The following is a 17,277-nucleotide window of genomic DNA, read 5'->3' as shown; positions in this document are numbered from 1 at the left end:
CAAAATGTAGCATTCAACAAGAGTTCGTAATCTGGGCTGCCGAAGACAATACGCACATTTACGTTAACATTGTTGACACTGAAATAATGCCACCATATTGGTCATGTTGGGAACTTTTAGATTTACCAAGTTGGAAAACGTCCCTGTAGTAGTAAATAAACACTGGAAGCCTTTTAGAGAATATAAGATATGATTCGTAATTGACAAATAAGGTGTAATGTTTTAGAAAATATATTGGAACCTGCGGTCCCCCTGGGACCTTCGTCAGCAATACTTGGCAGTCGAATGAAAACTACAAAATGTAACACAATAAAAGTATGACGCTAGAACTCGTAGTAGATATAGTAGAAAAGAAATCATAGTAGATATATATAATCGTATTATAAAAGAAATCGTAGTAGATATATATAATCGTAGTACTTAAGAGATACTTTGAACAGCCTCAGCTGTTAAATGAAATGGAAATAAACGACAAAAGCAAATGAATATATATATATATATATATATATATATATATATATATATATATATATAAAGACATTGAAATTGTAGTGATATCACATAAATAATTCTATATACATTTGAATATATAATTGTATAAAAGCCCCCCCCCCCCCCTCCACAGTCACATGGGCCTATATTTATATATAAATTGTAGTGAGTTGGAAAATCCAACAGATACTTTGAACATACTCTGTTTAATGAAATGAAAATAATTTTATATACAGTTGTATATACAATTTTTGATACATGCCATACACACACGCACGCACACATACATATTTAAATATATATATATAGGAAAAACGGGGAAAAAAACTGTTAAACAACTATGCTGCATTTAGAGAAAGGCTGGATCTCGAGTGAGATACAATAATTAAACTAGGTGAGTGATTGGAGGTAAAACAGCCAATTTTTGGTTTTTGCAGAGCTTTCGAGCAAAACTAGCTCTTCTTTCAGTGCATGATCACCGAAAGTGACAAGGAATAGCCGGAATTGAAACTATTTTATAGAAAAGAGTGTCGGCATGTTTGAAAAGTCAAAGTGACTTACTGATTTCTGCTGGATCTAGCAGAAGTTTTGGAAAATCGGATTTCTTTAATCCGTGTCGGATTGTATTAATCCGATTCCGTCGTAATTTCCAAAGGAATTGTTTTGGTTTATCTGGGACGGCAAATCGTTTCTGATGTTTAAACCGAAGGGTGCCGTGGTCATTAGGTTTAGTTCCCAGAAATTTTCTTTCCCTTTTCTAGATTTATCTGTCCAAGAATCGTTTTGTTCATTGGCAATAACACGCAAATTCTCAATTGAATGATTTGGGAGATTGAATTGATTTGCAACAGGTTGGTTGATCTTTTTTTTGTTTTGAATGCCAATCTATGTGGTGTCATTCTCGTTCTTTGAGTGTTTTTTGACTCTCAAACGTAATTGTAAGTTGCAAATATTGCAGTAGATGAGATGAATTACATTTTTGGATAGGCAGTTTATTTTATGCCGAATTTGGAACGTGCGTTTCGTTTGGTTCCTCTGAAAGGACCCAGTCGAATCGACAAGTAAGCACGTTTCGCAAATTTGTGTACAGGGCGATGATACGGTAGTTTCTGCTTTGTTTCCCCCCAATGGAATGCCCTAAAATATGCGGTAGGTTACTGGGTCTTTTAAATGCGATGACAGGTAGTTCTGAGAAAAACGATTTCAGGCGTTCGGTGCTTTGAAGTAGGTGACAATTCTTCTGAATGATATTAGTCAGTGGTGGGAGACCAGAGTGGAATTCAACGACCATTGGTACCCTTTTGGAACTGGTTTGACGAGTTTTGTACGTCGATGTTCCGGTTACGGGGTTTGCTTTTGGTCTTTTTGATGGCATTTTCAATAGTACACAAAATACTGTCTGTTTAGGAGGTGTTGTGACAGTTCTTTAGTGCGGGAATCAAAATCGACTTCAGAGGAGAAAATGCGTCGAATGCGCAACGCTTGACTGTACGGAATATTTCTGGTATCGGTGACGTGGATGGCAACTGCTTGGTAAAATGCAGTTGTGCTTGTTCGTGGGTTTATTGAACAAGTCTGTTTTGAGTGAACCATTTTGTAGGGTCACAGTGGTGTCCAGGAAGTGAACGTCATGTCCAGAAAAAATCTGCAGTAAATTTGATTGTGTGATGAAACAAGTTTATGTCATCAATTAAGAGAATTTAGATTTGCCTCGCCATGGGTCCATATCATGAAGATATCTCCACAAGCTTTTTGGCTTAAAATTGGAATGCAAGTCGTTGGTTTGTTGCGTGGTGTTATTGCCATTTTCGTCGGCAATATCTAAATACATATATAAATATATATATAAATATACACATATATATCTAAATATATATCTATCTAAATATATGTATCTAAATACATATATATCTAAATACATATATCTAAATATATATATATATATATGTATATATATATATATCTATCTATCTATATATATATATATATCTAAATATATATATATATATATATATATATATATATATATATATACACACACATATACATACACACACACGCCTACATTTTTACATATATAGATATACATATCTACTTATATGCATATATACATACATAAATACGTACATAAACATAGATATATATATATATATACATAGATATATATATATATATATACATATACATACATATACACATATACACATAAAGGAACCAACTTGGAACCAAGAAAGCACTTGACGACTATGTTAACAAAACAAAAAAACAGTTAAATGACCATATTACTTCGATACACTAACCTTGCACAAATTTAAAAGATTGCAATACACAACATGTGGTGAAAATCATGAAAACCACTCCACTAAAATCCCAATCTTACCCCATTTAGATTTCATAAGATCTGATGTGACATATATCTATAAATATATATATGTCATCTATTGCCATAGACTTTGCATTTTCTGAAAATATGCAGGAACGAAGGATTATACTTTAAAGTAAATTTAGATCTGAGTATATCAAGTAGACTTAACGAGCTAAAGTCTTGATGTTAACAACCATCAAAACAGTTAAACAACCATATACTTTGATAAACTAAGCTTGCACAAATTTTAAAGATTGCAAAACACAACATGTGGTGAAAATCACGAAAACCCCCTGGACTAAAAATCCAATCTTTACACCATTTAGATTTCAAACGTTCTGATGTGGACACAGATGATTAAGTTATTACATATACCATATATAAACAAGGAGTAATGTATTTATTTGACTGGGAAAACCGTGGAGGTGTTCATGATTTAAACACACACAAATTATTTCGGTTTCTGGCAAACTTTAACATAACGAAATAAACTTCGTTATAAATAGCAAAATAACATTTTGATAAACTAACCTTGCACAAATTTAAAAGATTGCAATACACAACATGTGGTGAAAATCATGAAAACCCCTCGACTAAAAACCCAATTTTTACCCCATTTAGATTTCAAACGTTCAGATGTGGACACAGATGATTTCGATATTACATATACCGTACGGACGGACAAGAGGTAATCTATTTATAATTGACTGGGAAAACCACGGAGGTGTTCATGATTTTAACACTTACAAATTATTTCTGTATTAGTGCAAACTTTAATATTATTTAGAATTTCTAAATAAGCATTTCCAAAGATCCACTTCCAAATTACAATATAAAACACGGTTTTGTGTATGTAGTTTGCGTATAATCCAGGTACCTTAGCTGTATCTTCATTGCATACGAATAAGTCTTTTATCATGCAAACAAATAGTTGAAATGAACATGAATATTTCAAATTAACAGTCGACGTTTCGAGACAAAATATCTCCATATTCCAACAAATAAAGTCCAAATTTCAACATAAACCGTCCATATTTCGCGGCAGCCGAAATTTCAGAAACAACATGTCAGCTGAAAAGTTGACGTTTTACGATGAAGTAGGGAGCTCGGGGGGGGGGGGTATGATCAAATTCCGATATAAAGATATACCACGGTCCTAATTTCGCAAATATAGCGGAAATTGTGATATAAAATATTCGAATTATTCAGATATAATACTAAATAGTAATTCGACAAAGTAGTAAATGCAGAATTTTAAATTAATAGTTTATATTTATTACTTTTTCTCCCGACATTTTTTAGAACAAAATACAAAGTGATAATATGTTAATAGATTCACAGTAATTTCTCCATCATTTAAGTGAATAGTTGAAAAAGGTCAAAATTTTAGAAAAATGTTGAAATTTCGATATAACAAGTTGATTTACCATAAAAGAAGACTGCAATGTGAGAAAATAGTTGAAATTTGGAGAAAAATTACAATTTGGAGAGAAAAAGTTTAAATTTCCAACCTCCTATCTCGACCACGGTATTCATGGGGAATAGACCCACCCCTCCCCCCGGTTTTCTTCTCCCTGTTAACATTCCACGCAACTACACAGGAAAAAGTTTACACTGGAGCTGAACATTTAACAATGAAGTAACGCTTAATTTACTTTATGTTAAAATTTTTATTCAAATTATAACATGAATTTGAGATAATTATAAATGCACCATTTGCTTGTTGTAGATGTCACAGACCAAACGAAAGCGACCCACATAGTAAATGGCAAGTGCGTGGGAACCGGGGGGGCTGGGGGCGCCAGCCCCCCCCAGTGAAAAATGTGGAGGGCGGAAGTATCATTCCGCCCCCCCCCCCCCCGCTCCGCAAGCCAGAAAACCCTTTTCCATTTTCAAATGAGAAAAAAATCTCATTTGGAACACCAAATTGCATCTAAGGCCAGGTGGAAATACAAAATTAAGTTTACAAAATGGGAGTGGGTGTTGAAGTGTGCTATATTGCACCAAATTGCATCTGAGGCCACCTGGAAATGCAAAAAAAATCCAGGGGGACACCCCCTCCCCCAGGAGGTGGTACATCACTTTATAAAAGAAAGGAAACAAAGAGCTCTAAAAAAAATAATGAACTACTGCCCCTTTATAACACAGTGGCATAGCAAGGAGCTACAGGGCCCAGGTGCAGTGACAGCAATAGGAAACTAACGGAAAGTCCAAATCCACCAAATTGCACCAAATTGCATCTGAGGCCACCTGGAAATGCAAAAAATTCCAAAGGGGAGGGGGTAACCCCCTCCCCCAGGCTGGCCGTCAGTCTTCAGCCCCCCCCCCACACTAAAAAGTACCTTCCTACGCCACTGGTAAATGGTACTTACGAAAAATCTTCGCCTATAAAGGAGCAAATTTGTGGCCAATATTGATGACCTTTAAGTGAGTATGTACAACTGAGTTAAAAATACCCTGCACTTGATTAGACATATTTTAAAAGGGTATTCCATCGTTTCATCCTTGTAGGTATGAAACACATTTTTTAATTCTGTTCAAGTTGAAGTTAGTCAGGTCAATATGACTTAACTTATTGCATATCCTCTAGTATATCACTGTATTGACTGAAATATAATACATTGATGCTTCCATGGACGTGAGGAGTGAAAGGGAGTTAAGGGAAACCCTTCCCCCACCCCTTCGTATCCCTCCAATTTCTATTTCAGAACTTTAAAAAGTTTCAAAGCAGATTTCCATACTTCATCTAATCTCCCAACACACAAAATTGGACCATGAGTCTGTGAATAGTTCCAACGGTATTGTACATGTGTTTTTCTTTAAACTAGCTTGATAAAAGAAATTAAAATTTAAGAATAATCAGAATGATATGTCCCAATTTTATTGCTTGAAGTTAGCTTTGGTAAGTTTTATTGATCATGTAACTACTTATGTTTAGTTAGGTCTTAGCAATTTAAAAAAATCCAATATAATATAATATATTTTTCATGTTGGATTTTAAATCTCAAAATGGTTCTGTATTTTTTCTCTTGTACAGATTGTCCTCGAGTACTTCATGCAACGAAATAATTGAATGTAACTGATAATTTTGCATCTCAATTTTTCTTTTTCTTGTAAAAATATATACAAATTCAATATCCTGTCAACACAGATAGAGAGCTATGTGCACTTTGCAATAAAAGAAATAGGAAACAGACGAAATACAGTTATTTTAATACCAAGTTTTTTTTAAATGATATTCATATATAAATATTAATATTCATGATATGAGTACCAAACTCAATATCGTCTTTAAAATCATTATGGACCACCCACCCACCAAGTATGGTATTGAGCAATCAGTCCCTCAGTTGTTGAGTTATCTGGCATAAAAACTTCTTTTACAAAAATAACACTCAGTCCCGCCTCCTTTTGAATATGCATGATATCAATTGCAAGACACATCAGAATGCAAAGCTGGTCTACCAATATTACCATACCAAATTTGAAGAAACTCCAACTTGTGGTTGCCAAGTGATTGCAATTTGAAGATTTGACGTTTGAACCTGTGACTTCATTAATATTCATGATATGAGCACCAAAATCAATAGGGTTCATCAACTCGTTATGGACCATCCACCCACCAAGTATGGCATTAATCATCATTCCCATGTTGAGTTATCGTGCATACACACCCGCACGCACACCCGCACGCACACCCACACTCATCAGCCTGCATCACTACATAAGTTACAATTATCATCACAACCAAAAAGGAATAAAATTTGTCTGTTGCATACAAAGTCAAAGATAAAGCAAACACAATGACTAAATTTTCCTAATTTATTATCAAAACTTATACAAGAAAACAGTGAGTACTTAATTCTGTTCTCTACATTTATAAATGTAGGCCCAAGCTCCTCTCCTCGACCCTCTCCAGGCTCAAGGTGGTTATACAGTCCTGTCAAATATGTTTTTCGTGTCAAATGTGTGGAATCCACTAATAGAAGCCAGATCTGTCAAAGTAATTCCCTCTTTTCATTTTGAAATTTAAAAATATTTGTCAATTATATTCACTTGCAGTTCAAACAAAATGTTTGAAAGACAGCATTAGGGCAGCAAAACGAAAGGTCGTTTGTAAAGGGCAGTAATGTCGGCTCTCATATGGATACCAAATAATGGCACTTTGGCATTGTTTAAATCACCGAATCAATCCTGCTTAGGGGTTATGGCGCTATTTACTGATTATGGGTCATGATATGGTTTGTGATACATCGGTCAAGAATAAGACATTTCATTCTACAGTACAGATAAATGTCGACTAAATATCTGTGATATATATTTCAGGTGCATAATTTCAACCCAATCGTACCTTTCGGACAGTCAAGTGTAAAACATACAAGAAGCTTTTAAACAAAGGTCCATCCTCACATATAGATAACAAACATAAGTGCTATCTAGTACATACAACACACAAACCGAATAACAGTATGGCACTAAGAAAGTCAAAATATTTAAAAAAAATAATTCATGGAATATAAGGGAGACAATACCCTGTTGTAGCAATCAGCCTCTTTTCCCTGGACTATCTTCATAAAGTTTATTGAAGATTCCAGAGTGTTGTAAACTGGCAAGCATTTATAGATGACTTAGAGGCTGTGTGAGTATAAAATTCAACAAGTAAATAGTGATCAATAGAAGCAATTGTGTAACTAATCCAAATTGCCTTCTTGCTCTGAACACAGCATATGACAGTGCTCCCCCCCCCCAAAAAAAACTGACTTCACTTGAACATCACACGGACACCAAAATATTTCTTCCTGAACGCACTTTGAAATCAAGTCGGCTGGCATTTCAGCCCCAGTTATCCGCTTGTGGACATCAACATCATCAAACAGCGGAATGTTGCTATGGCTGACATGGAAGCAGCCCCCTTTGACCACCTTAGGTTGGTCCACCAGAGCAATCTTCACCGACTACCAAGCTCACAGTCCTTGAACATGACATCCGAGACGGTATCGGTTGGAGGTCAATTCGGACCAAGGAAATATCGTGGAACCCCAGAACAAATTCTAAAAAAAAAAACATTTTGAAATGCAAAGTTATGGAAATTATATGAATTTCAAATCATTTTTATGCAAAGACAAAAATACGTAATTTGTATCAGTCATGACAAAATGCAAATAAGTAGAAAACAGACTAATTTTTATATTTGTTACCAACAAGTCTTTTTTATCACTGCTTTATTTTATGACAGAAAATGAATTATTTTGGCGATATATCTTCTAAATAGACATCTCGTTTCACGAAAGACAGAATTTAATCACCACTTTTAACAGGAAGTGAGCTACATGAATGCAATATGTATGCAATACTCAGGTTATATTATTCCCTGTGCAACACAGATTACAGTATTACATATCCATGATTACTGTTTGTTCTTAGGTTGTTATACAATACTCAGGTTAAATTATTCCCTGTGCAACACAGATTACATTATTACATATGCATGATTACTGTTTGTTCTTAGGTTGTTATGCAATACTCATGTTAAATTATTCCCTGTGCAACACAGACTACAGTATTACATATATATGCATGATTACTGTTTGTTCTTAGGCTGTTATGCAATACTAAATTATTCCCTGTGCAACACAGATGCAGTACAACATATGCATGATTCCTGTTTGTTCTTTGGTTGTTATGCAATACTCAGGTTAAATTATTCCCTGTACAACACAGATTCCAGTGTTACATATGCAGGATTACTGTTTGTTCTTAGGTTGTTATGCAATACTCAGGCTAAATTATTTCCTGTGCAACATAGATTCACCTACAGTATTACATATATGCATGCTTACTGTTTGTACTTAGGTTGTGAACTTGTGATGTGAAACAAGTTAAATTATTCCCTGTGCAACACAGATTCACCTACAGTATTACACATGCATGATTAATGATTGTTCTTAGATTGGGGGTCAAGGGAGGGAGGAATTGCAGATGAGTGGTGGTTGAGAATTGATTTCCGTACTACTGTACATAGTAAGGACATATGTAAGCATGATACTCTATATATGTGTGTAATGTTTTGTTACATTATCCAGCTCACTGGATGGTAATTAGTTCAACAGAAAATAATTCTGGTAAAGAACAAAGGAATTAATGGCTTTTTAATATATAATTATATAAGTGAATGAAATAATAAAAAAGGTAGCAGCAATCCCTATTAAGCCATTTGTAAGCTGGGGCATGCATTGGGAATCGTTACCAACTATAAGAGCTGTATAGCTCAGGTGGTAGAGAGCTGGGCTTGTAACTCAAAGGTCGCTGGTTCAAATCCTATTCTAGCCATACATTTGTTTCCTCTTTCCCAACGTCCCCCTCCGCCCCCCCCCCAAAAGAAATTCCCTGTCTGTTCTCCATTTACTTATATAAGAACAATTATTCTAGCATTATTTTATACTCTATACTGTATATATATATAACAGCTGGAAAATGCCTTTAAGACTCATGCAATTCAAGTTTAACTACTGTAGTCATGCAAATTAATGACTACTTAGTAACCACTTGAATGGTTCTTTTTGCTTTGATCTATTTACCTAACAATCAGTCATCAACCAATGGTTCAGTACTAAGTCACTGATGTACAGTATATTCTACCCTGCAGTTTATACTGTAACATATATAAAGTAGCCTACTAGATTTAGCTTTCTTCACATGATCAACCATGCATGTTAATCACAAACCATACTCTAATCCATAATCATTCAAGGTCAAACCAATACAAATTTCCCAAACTTACGCATGTACAACTAACTGCATTGAGAAAATAAATTATATTTATATTTGCAGTACAGATCACTGTACTACAGGACAAACTACGAGCATTTGGTGACACTTTCGTTAAAAAAATCAATGTGGCCATTCTGAAGTACTAAGTGGCAGAGGCAGGTCTCACCTGGAAAGGCTGACCCCTTCTTGTACGCTTTGTTTTCTTTATAAGAACATGAAAATACACTAATCTTTATCCTATAATTTAATGTTGTCCACTCCATATTTTTCCTGGGCCCCCTAACTGGCTCAGGACCCCTGGGGCTGTATCCCCAACCATCCCCTCCCTAGTGTTTAAATGGCAAATACATGTATGGAATTAGCTTATAATTGCAGTACAACATGTTGTTTCCGACAAATGGTGAGATGGTATGGCTAACTTATGTGACAGGACTGACATTTGGCTCTTTAATGGAAATGTGATTTCCACCAAATGAGTTTATAAATGGGACCTCAATTCGTTCAATAGGTATACTGTACAACTGTTTGATGATCATATTCTGTTCAATATTACCGAGACTCTTTCATACAACCATTCTTGCCAATTAAAACAATGTTCACACATGATTGGAGACCCTTTATTCCAAGATATCTACTACAGGTATGTAGTTACAAATAATTTGATTATTCTGTTTTACCGTCATTTTGATTGAATTTTCCAATTCAGAACATTTTGTGTCCCACAAATTTAATGAATAGTTTGATACTGGGAATTAGCAATAGAGACAATTACTTCACAGACTTTTGCTGATCTTGCAAATTGACTAACATCTCAATGAACATATTCTAATCAGCAGTATTCAGCATCAGACCAGGCCTCCCCCCCCCCCCCCTCCAAAAAAAATTAGAAAGAAAAAGGAAGCAGAAATTTGTTAGAAAAAAAATTCACTGAAATTTATTAAAAATAAACAATTTCTTATTGTTGCCTCTTCATATTAATTTTCAAATTATAGCCTACAGTGTACACATCAATTGAAAGGAATCTTGGGTTGTCTCACTTTCACTTCATCCCAAAAAAGTTACACCGGGTTCTGGGTCCCCAAATAGAAGAAACTGACCCTGTTACTTCGTAAATAAAGTAAAATTCACAAACAGACGGGACTATGGAGCAAGCTGACAAACTTTACAATTTTGTATGAAGATGAATGTGACAGTTTGAACTTACCTCAACAATGACACACTGTGGGTATTGCCCTGGGTACTGTTCATAGGGAGCCAGTCCAATGTAGATATTCAGGGCATTTCAAAGTGCATTTTGAAATTTCAGCCAGGCCCAGCTGGTTCCCATTTAAACAAGTAGAAATCTGTCACAGACTGAAGATTGTTGATGACCTGTCCCACAGAACACATATATGTAGATGTAATGAGGTTGTTCCATTCATTGGACAGGGAGAAATTAAATTAGTGAAGTAGTACATTGTATGCAAAGTATTTGTATGATGGAAGAAATAGCCACGACTGTTTATACCGCAATGAAACTGTTTTGAGTGCTCTGAAGGTTTTTTCTCTTACAAAGAAAAAGAATCAGAATGCATGATTGAGATATCGTGTTTACAAGGTTTTAACAATTTGACCCCTCATGACCTTTGACCTCCACCAAACACAATAGGCTTCTTTTAAACAATGTGGTACTTTTACATCAAATATGAAATTGGTCTGACCTTCTCTTCTTGAGATATCATGTTCACATGGTTTTTATTACTTGACCACCGGTGACCCCAAATGGCCTTTGACCTCCACCAAAAACAACAGGGTACTAGTAATCAATGTGGTTCTATTATACCTTAAATATGAAGTTGGTCCGACCTTCCCTTCTTGAGATATCGTGTTTACAAGGTTTTCACAATTTGACCATGGTGACCCCAATGACCTTTGACCTCCACCAAATACAATAGGCTTCTTGTACTTAATGTGGTACTTCTACACACCAAAAATGAAATTTGTCTGAAGTTCCCTTCTTGAGATATCATGTTTAAAAGCTGGGCGTGACAAACGCACTCACACACACACACACCTATGCTATCATGAATGCATACAGTAGGTTACGATAATGATCGAAACCAAAAAGGAAATATGATTGCTGTGCTGAAAGTTATTCCCTGTAGTGTGTCTAATTCAGCAAGTAATTTAGCTTTCATGTTTTCTGTAACATAGCAGGCTTAAAGACTTTGAATTTTATCTCAAGTTATAAAGTTCATGTGTAAAAAAATTTTGCTGGTCATCTTTGGACTAGTATAGCCATTTGGCTATTTCGCAGAGCATTTAGCATTCCGATGCTGGATAAATTACAGTATTTCCTATAATTTGATATAGTTATAAGTAGATCTTAGAAATTATTTTTGCAACCTTCACCTATTTTAACCTAACGAAAGGGAATTTGTTATCCCTCCCCCCCCCCACTCTATCCCTTACACCTAATTCTGACACCATTAAATGATCAGACTGCCGGGTCTTCATTCTCATTTTCTCGTTGGGAGTACCATTTTCGTAGGACGGTACATACGCAGGCGGTCATCACTAAAGCAGCACCACAGGCTGATGTCCAGGAGGGTATAACGTAAAACAATGCAAACTGCCAGATGAAACCGAACACAATTTTAGACGTGAACAGGACCGAGACCGTCGTGGCATTCTCCAAAGACAACGAGAGATACATTGTAACTTGACCCCCAAAGTACGCCATACCAGTAGCGATCGTTAACATGAGTTCCTCGTAGGTGGGGCACTTCCAATAACCCAAAGCAGTGCAGAGTATTGCGGTTAAGAAACAGCAGAGCGATGAATTTGAGAGAGATGAAATGAAGGGATGAACTCCTAGCGATGACTGCTTGCGGGTGACGATGTAAAAAATGGCGATCGTGAGGGCGGTCGTCATCGCTAGGGCGATTCCGAGCAGTGAATTTTTTTGATCGGAGCTAGACATGCTCTCCTCTGAGCCGAAAATGAATGACGGACGGGCGATAACGACTACTCCGACGATGGCCAACACGCCAAAGACAATATCGAGCAATTTAGGTGGTTCCCTTAATATAAAGCAGCTCAGTATAGCCACGATGATCACCGAGGATTGACCAATGGTGATGACGTCGGCCACGTCGATGAATGCATATGCCCAGAACGTGGTTACGTTCTTGACCGTTACAAGGAGACCACTGGCCAGCAGCCAAAAGTAAGGTGGGGCCCCGTTAGCCGGAGGTTTGAGACCTTTTAGAGTGGCGCATACAGCCGAGGATGCCATCGCAAATGGCATGGTCATGACCACCACCTGGAATACGCTTAAAGACGTCGTCAAAATTTTGGCGAGAGAAGCCCACAAGGAGAACACCATCGCGGATATAATGATCAAGAACACGCCACGGTGAGCGATGAGAGATCTCACAAGACTCCTCGATGTTCCACCTCCTCTGATATCATCACTCACCACAGTATCTTTCATCTTAGATGGTCTATCCTCAACATCTGCGAGTTCCATCTCATTAGCGGCTGGAAATCTGGCCATTTGATTGTCGTTTAATATTTACTTTTAATCTGAACTTTGCAAATTACACCGTGTTGCATTTAACATCTCGCCGCTGTAAAATGGGAAAGAAAAAACAGAAAGCTAAAAGGCTTAGTGATTTCTTGCCCACAGGAAATATTTTTTAGGGTTCATCTACTTTGTTAAGGCATACACATGCCTTAACAAAGTGATGATACTTCTTAATGTTACCCTTCTTCAGATATTGTGTTTACAGAGTGAGAACTCTGGTGACCCCAGTTGACCTTTGACCTTCCCCAAAATCAATGGCAATTTTCTACTTGGTACATCTACATACTAAGTATCAGACTGGACGATGTTACTCTTCTTGAGATAAGGTGTTCACAAGCTTTTAACAGTTTGACCTAGGGTGACCACAAATAATCTTCAAATGATCTTTGACTTACACTTAACATAAAACGTTTCTTGTACTCGATGTGAGGCACCCACGTACCAAGTATGAGATCCATCAAGGTTACCCTTTTTCAGTGATCGTGTTCATAAGCAGCGCCACACACACACACCAAATGCCATTGCCATTGCGCAGATTCCTTTGGCTTTCTGCAAGGAATAAAAACAAAAAACAAACAAGCTATTTTACTGTTATAGCCAGTTAAACTACTTACTGTTATTGCCAAGTTTGAGATCCCTCAAGGTTACCCAGCCTTGTTGAGTTATCGTTTTCACAAACAGCGTAACATGCCCACAAACACAGGCATACACACCATTACCAACGCACAGATTCCTTTTGCCTTCGGCAAGAAATAAAACAAATATCAACAAACAAGCTACATTTACTGTTATTACGTGCTACCAGTAAATAGAAACTATAAATAAAAGCTAAAGCTGTAATAAATAATTCGCAAAATAAATTTATCAGCTACTGTACTTCCCTTTTTCGCCTACTGAAGTGTATAAAAAAAAATATGACTAGCAGTACTAGTACTACTGTAGTATACCTGCAACGTTGCAACACATAAAATTATACCTAGAACTGTTTATTCAAAAGGAATAATCAAGGTCCCAACTCGTTTCTAAAAATTAATTTCAGCAGCTAAAACAATGGAAAAATCCAGTGGAGTTTCTATAAATATATCTATCGAATTTCATGATTGGAGCTAGTTAGAAAGACCAGCAAGCGAGTGTACGTACAAGCAAGCAAGCCAGTAAGCAAGCAAGCCAGTAAGCAAGCAAGCCAGTAAGCAAGCAAGCCAGTAAGCAAGCAAGCCAGTAAGCAAGCAAGCCAGCCAGTAGGCAAACAAGCAAGCAAGGAAGTAAGAGAGGCAAGGAAACTATAGTTGGCTTGTGTAATACCTTACACATTTTTCTGTGCACTGTCCCACTCACTTTTCTCTCTGTGTTTCTAGCAATCAGCTACTAGGAATGACTGACCCTCGGCTTGACCTCTAATTCTTATCCAAACTTACCATTTATAATATACTGTGCTTTTATGTGGCTCAGTACTTGTTTGACAGTGCATGAACATCTACATCTAATGGAAACAGCATACTGTACACATTCATAAATACTGACTCTATACAAGTGCTCTGAAGTATAGTTCAGAGACCTAATATGACTGGGTACCTAGTATTTATAGCACACTTATTTTTAACATCATGACCTTATGATAGTAATGCACAGAAAGGACCGATTTGTCTGCACGTCAGAAACTTGCTGGTCGAAATCGAATTGATAAATTCTGTGATACTTTGAAAAGGTCAAGTTAGGTTTTTTGGTAGTAAGTGAAACGAAAAAAAAAAATCATGTATTTTTCAAAATGAAGGTGAATTGATAACCCTTTGTAAGCTCCAACTGTGATCCCTTTTCACCCACATTAATCTGAGTAACTGAGACATGCTCATGAGAGTGGTCAAATTTAAGGACTTGGGGAGAAAATTATCATGGAGACAGGGTCCACCTGAATTTTATGTTACAAACCCAAAGTGTGTAGTACATGAATTTATACGGACAGTGCAACCTTAAACAGCTGGAAAATGTAAATTCTTCATCATTGTTTCAAGATGCTAATCATGCATCTACAGTAAGGCATCCTCCAATTTATCAAAATTCTCAAAGGTGTGGGAAAAGGTGCCCCTAGCCTTAGACCTCTATACTAATGCTGATAGTCGATTAATCGCAGAGCTCTCGCGATTACTGCGATTACTCGGCTGCAGTTATTACGACATCGCTGTCATTTTTACATTGCAGATATACAGTCATTGGTATGCAAGAGTTTTCTGTAGAAGGACATTCAACGTTCTAGGCTAGGCTCTAGCCTAGCACGAAGGCAGGCACATTGAAATTAAACTACACCGCAATCAACACACTCGATCAGACATCCGATAAATGTGATCCAGGCCAGGAATGAAGTAATTTGTAAACATATATATTTGAAGAAATGACAAATACTTTTGCAAGCTTAAAAGATTTATAACTTACAAATTTGCGATTATGCGCAACAATTATCAAACATTCCTAGGACTGAATGTTGCACTGCAGAACAAGCTTATTACTGACAGGTTAAAGCATGAATCTGACCAGGTGCTTGCCGATTTTTAACACAGCACAGTGCTAGTGTAGCCTTGTGAGAACCTGTACTTTTGCGACATTTACTGACAAACTGCTTTAGAGTTGTTTTTGATATGTTAGGCTATTATTCAAAAGAGTTTATGTGTAGTGTTAGTTTGCAGTTGAGTAATCGCAACTTAGGTTAATTTTGAGCGCAATTAATCAAACTTCCACTACTGGCGATTAATCGATTACGGCTATCAGCACTAGTCTATACCCATAACAATGTTTGAGCAAAAAAGGAAGGTTGCATCTCTCTTGTCCTCAGTGTACAGCAGCCTGAATAAACAATACCACAAATTCCTTACCTTTATCTTCCTACCTGATGGAAAATTTCAATACCTCTTTAAAAGCGAATAAATTAAGACCTTCAACTGCCCTTTATGAGACTTTTTACCCACTGTCTGCCCAAAATCTACCACACTCAAGAAGCATGACTTATTTTCTTGCAGTATGCACCATCGTCGGTATTGCAACGATTTCTGGTGGAAAAAGGCTTTCTACAAGAATTGCAAATACTTCTTTCAAATTTTGACCTAGGTAAACATAAAAGAGAAGCAAACCTATGTATAACACATGGCAGATGTTTTAATGTCTAATAAATAAAGGGATTAATAAAATAACTGGTAACTTTTGTTGGTCTTAACTGCCCCATTTTGTAGCGACAAGCAGCAAACTTCACTTGCAAGCATCAGAAAGTTAGCTTTTTCAGATGGCCGCACTCGGTTTGGGGCGAGTCTTCAATGCCTTTAAGGAGAGCCCTAGTCTTGAGCCTTGAGGTGTTTAAGACAAGATTGCCCACGCATTGTTACCAGCACTGCTGCCCTGTGTACCAACATCCTCCTTGTGATACCCGTGAGGGGTTTTTAACAAGTCTTTAACAAACAGAAACTGCCTAGGCCTACGGTACAGTGAAATTGCCAATGGTACAGTGAAATTGCCTATCGTACAGTGTAATTGCCTACGGTACAGTAAAAGTGCCTGTTTAATTACTACAAGTACAACCACAACTTACAAGTTTTGGTATTCTCGAGCTCCCTTCTGATATTCAACGATTATCACCCATATCAAGGAATCAGTCATAATTACCGTACCCGCATACCTCTAGACTAGTCTCTGAAAGTTGATTACATTGCGCAAGGGATCAGTGTCACTCTCACTAGTACAACTAATATTTATTTAGGCTGTATAGGCCTACTATGTATACTGGCAACATCACGTACTAAGCCCTTCCCTAGGTGTATATATTGCGCAATCGTTAATCGCGCTTTTTGATTGGATATCCACTACTTTGAAGTTTCATTGCTAGGCAGAAAGTAGTCTTGGTCAAAGCGTTTGTAATGCACTATTTCTCGCTTGCATACATGCCTCAGAGTCCGTTTTAAACATAGGCGTAGGAGGCGGGGGAGGGGGTGGGGGCTGGGGGTGCTGCAGCCCCCAACCAATTTTTTTTGGTGAAAATTCGGGCAATATGCGGAGCGTCCATACAGTCAGAGGGGGACTCAAATGGACTACTGGCGCCCTT

General features: G+C 37.0%; 1 protein-coding gene across 6 annotated transcripts; it reads right to left on the bottom strand.

Annotated features, from left to right (window-relative positions):
• Nucleotides 1-6,665: 6,665 nt before the first annotated feature.
• On the bottom strand, nucleotides 6,666-16,952 carry LOC139963842 (solute carrier family 35 member G1-like). Of its 6 annotated transcripts, none has more exons than XM_071965038.1 (4): nucleotides 16,768-16,952; nucleotides 13,811-13,936; nucleotides 10,833-13,239; nucleotides 6,666-7,908 (listed from the first exon to the last, which is right to left on the bottom strand). In XM_071965038.1, exon 3 carries the CDS (start codon nucleotides 13,164-13,166, stop codon nucleotides 12,105-12,107), a length of 1,062 nt encoding a protein of 353 aa, XP_071821139.1. In that variant the 5' UTR covers nucleotides 13,167-13,239; nucleotides 13,811-13,936; nucleotides 16,768-16,952; the 3' UTR covers nucleotides 6,666-7,908; nucleotides 10,833-12,104. The 6 variants fall into 6 exon arrangements, with proteins under 6 accessions (XP_071821139.1, XP_071821135.1, XP_071821134.1 ...); XM_071965034.1 differs by lacking the exon at nucleotides 13,811-13,936 and adding an exon at nucleotides 13,592-13,745; XM_071965033.1 differs by lacking the exon at nucleotides 13,811-13,936 and adding an exon at nucleotides 13,639-13,745.
• Between the last annotated feature and the right edge of the window lie 325 nt (nucleotides 16,953-17,277).

This window comes from Apostichopus japonicus, chromosome 22 (assembly GCF_037975245.1).
Source record: "Apostichopus japonicus isolate 1M-3 chromosome 22, ASM3797524v1, whole genome shotgun sequence".
NCBI classification, from domain to species: Eukaryota; Metazoa; Echinodermata; class Holothuroidea; order Aspidochirotida; family Stichopodidae; genus Apostichopus; species Apostichopus japonicus.
Note: the sequence above shows the minus strand (reverse complement) of the source record. Positions and strands in the feature narration are given on the sequence as shown.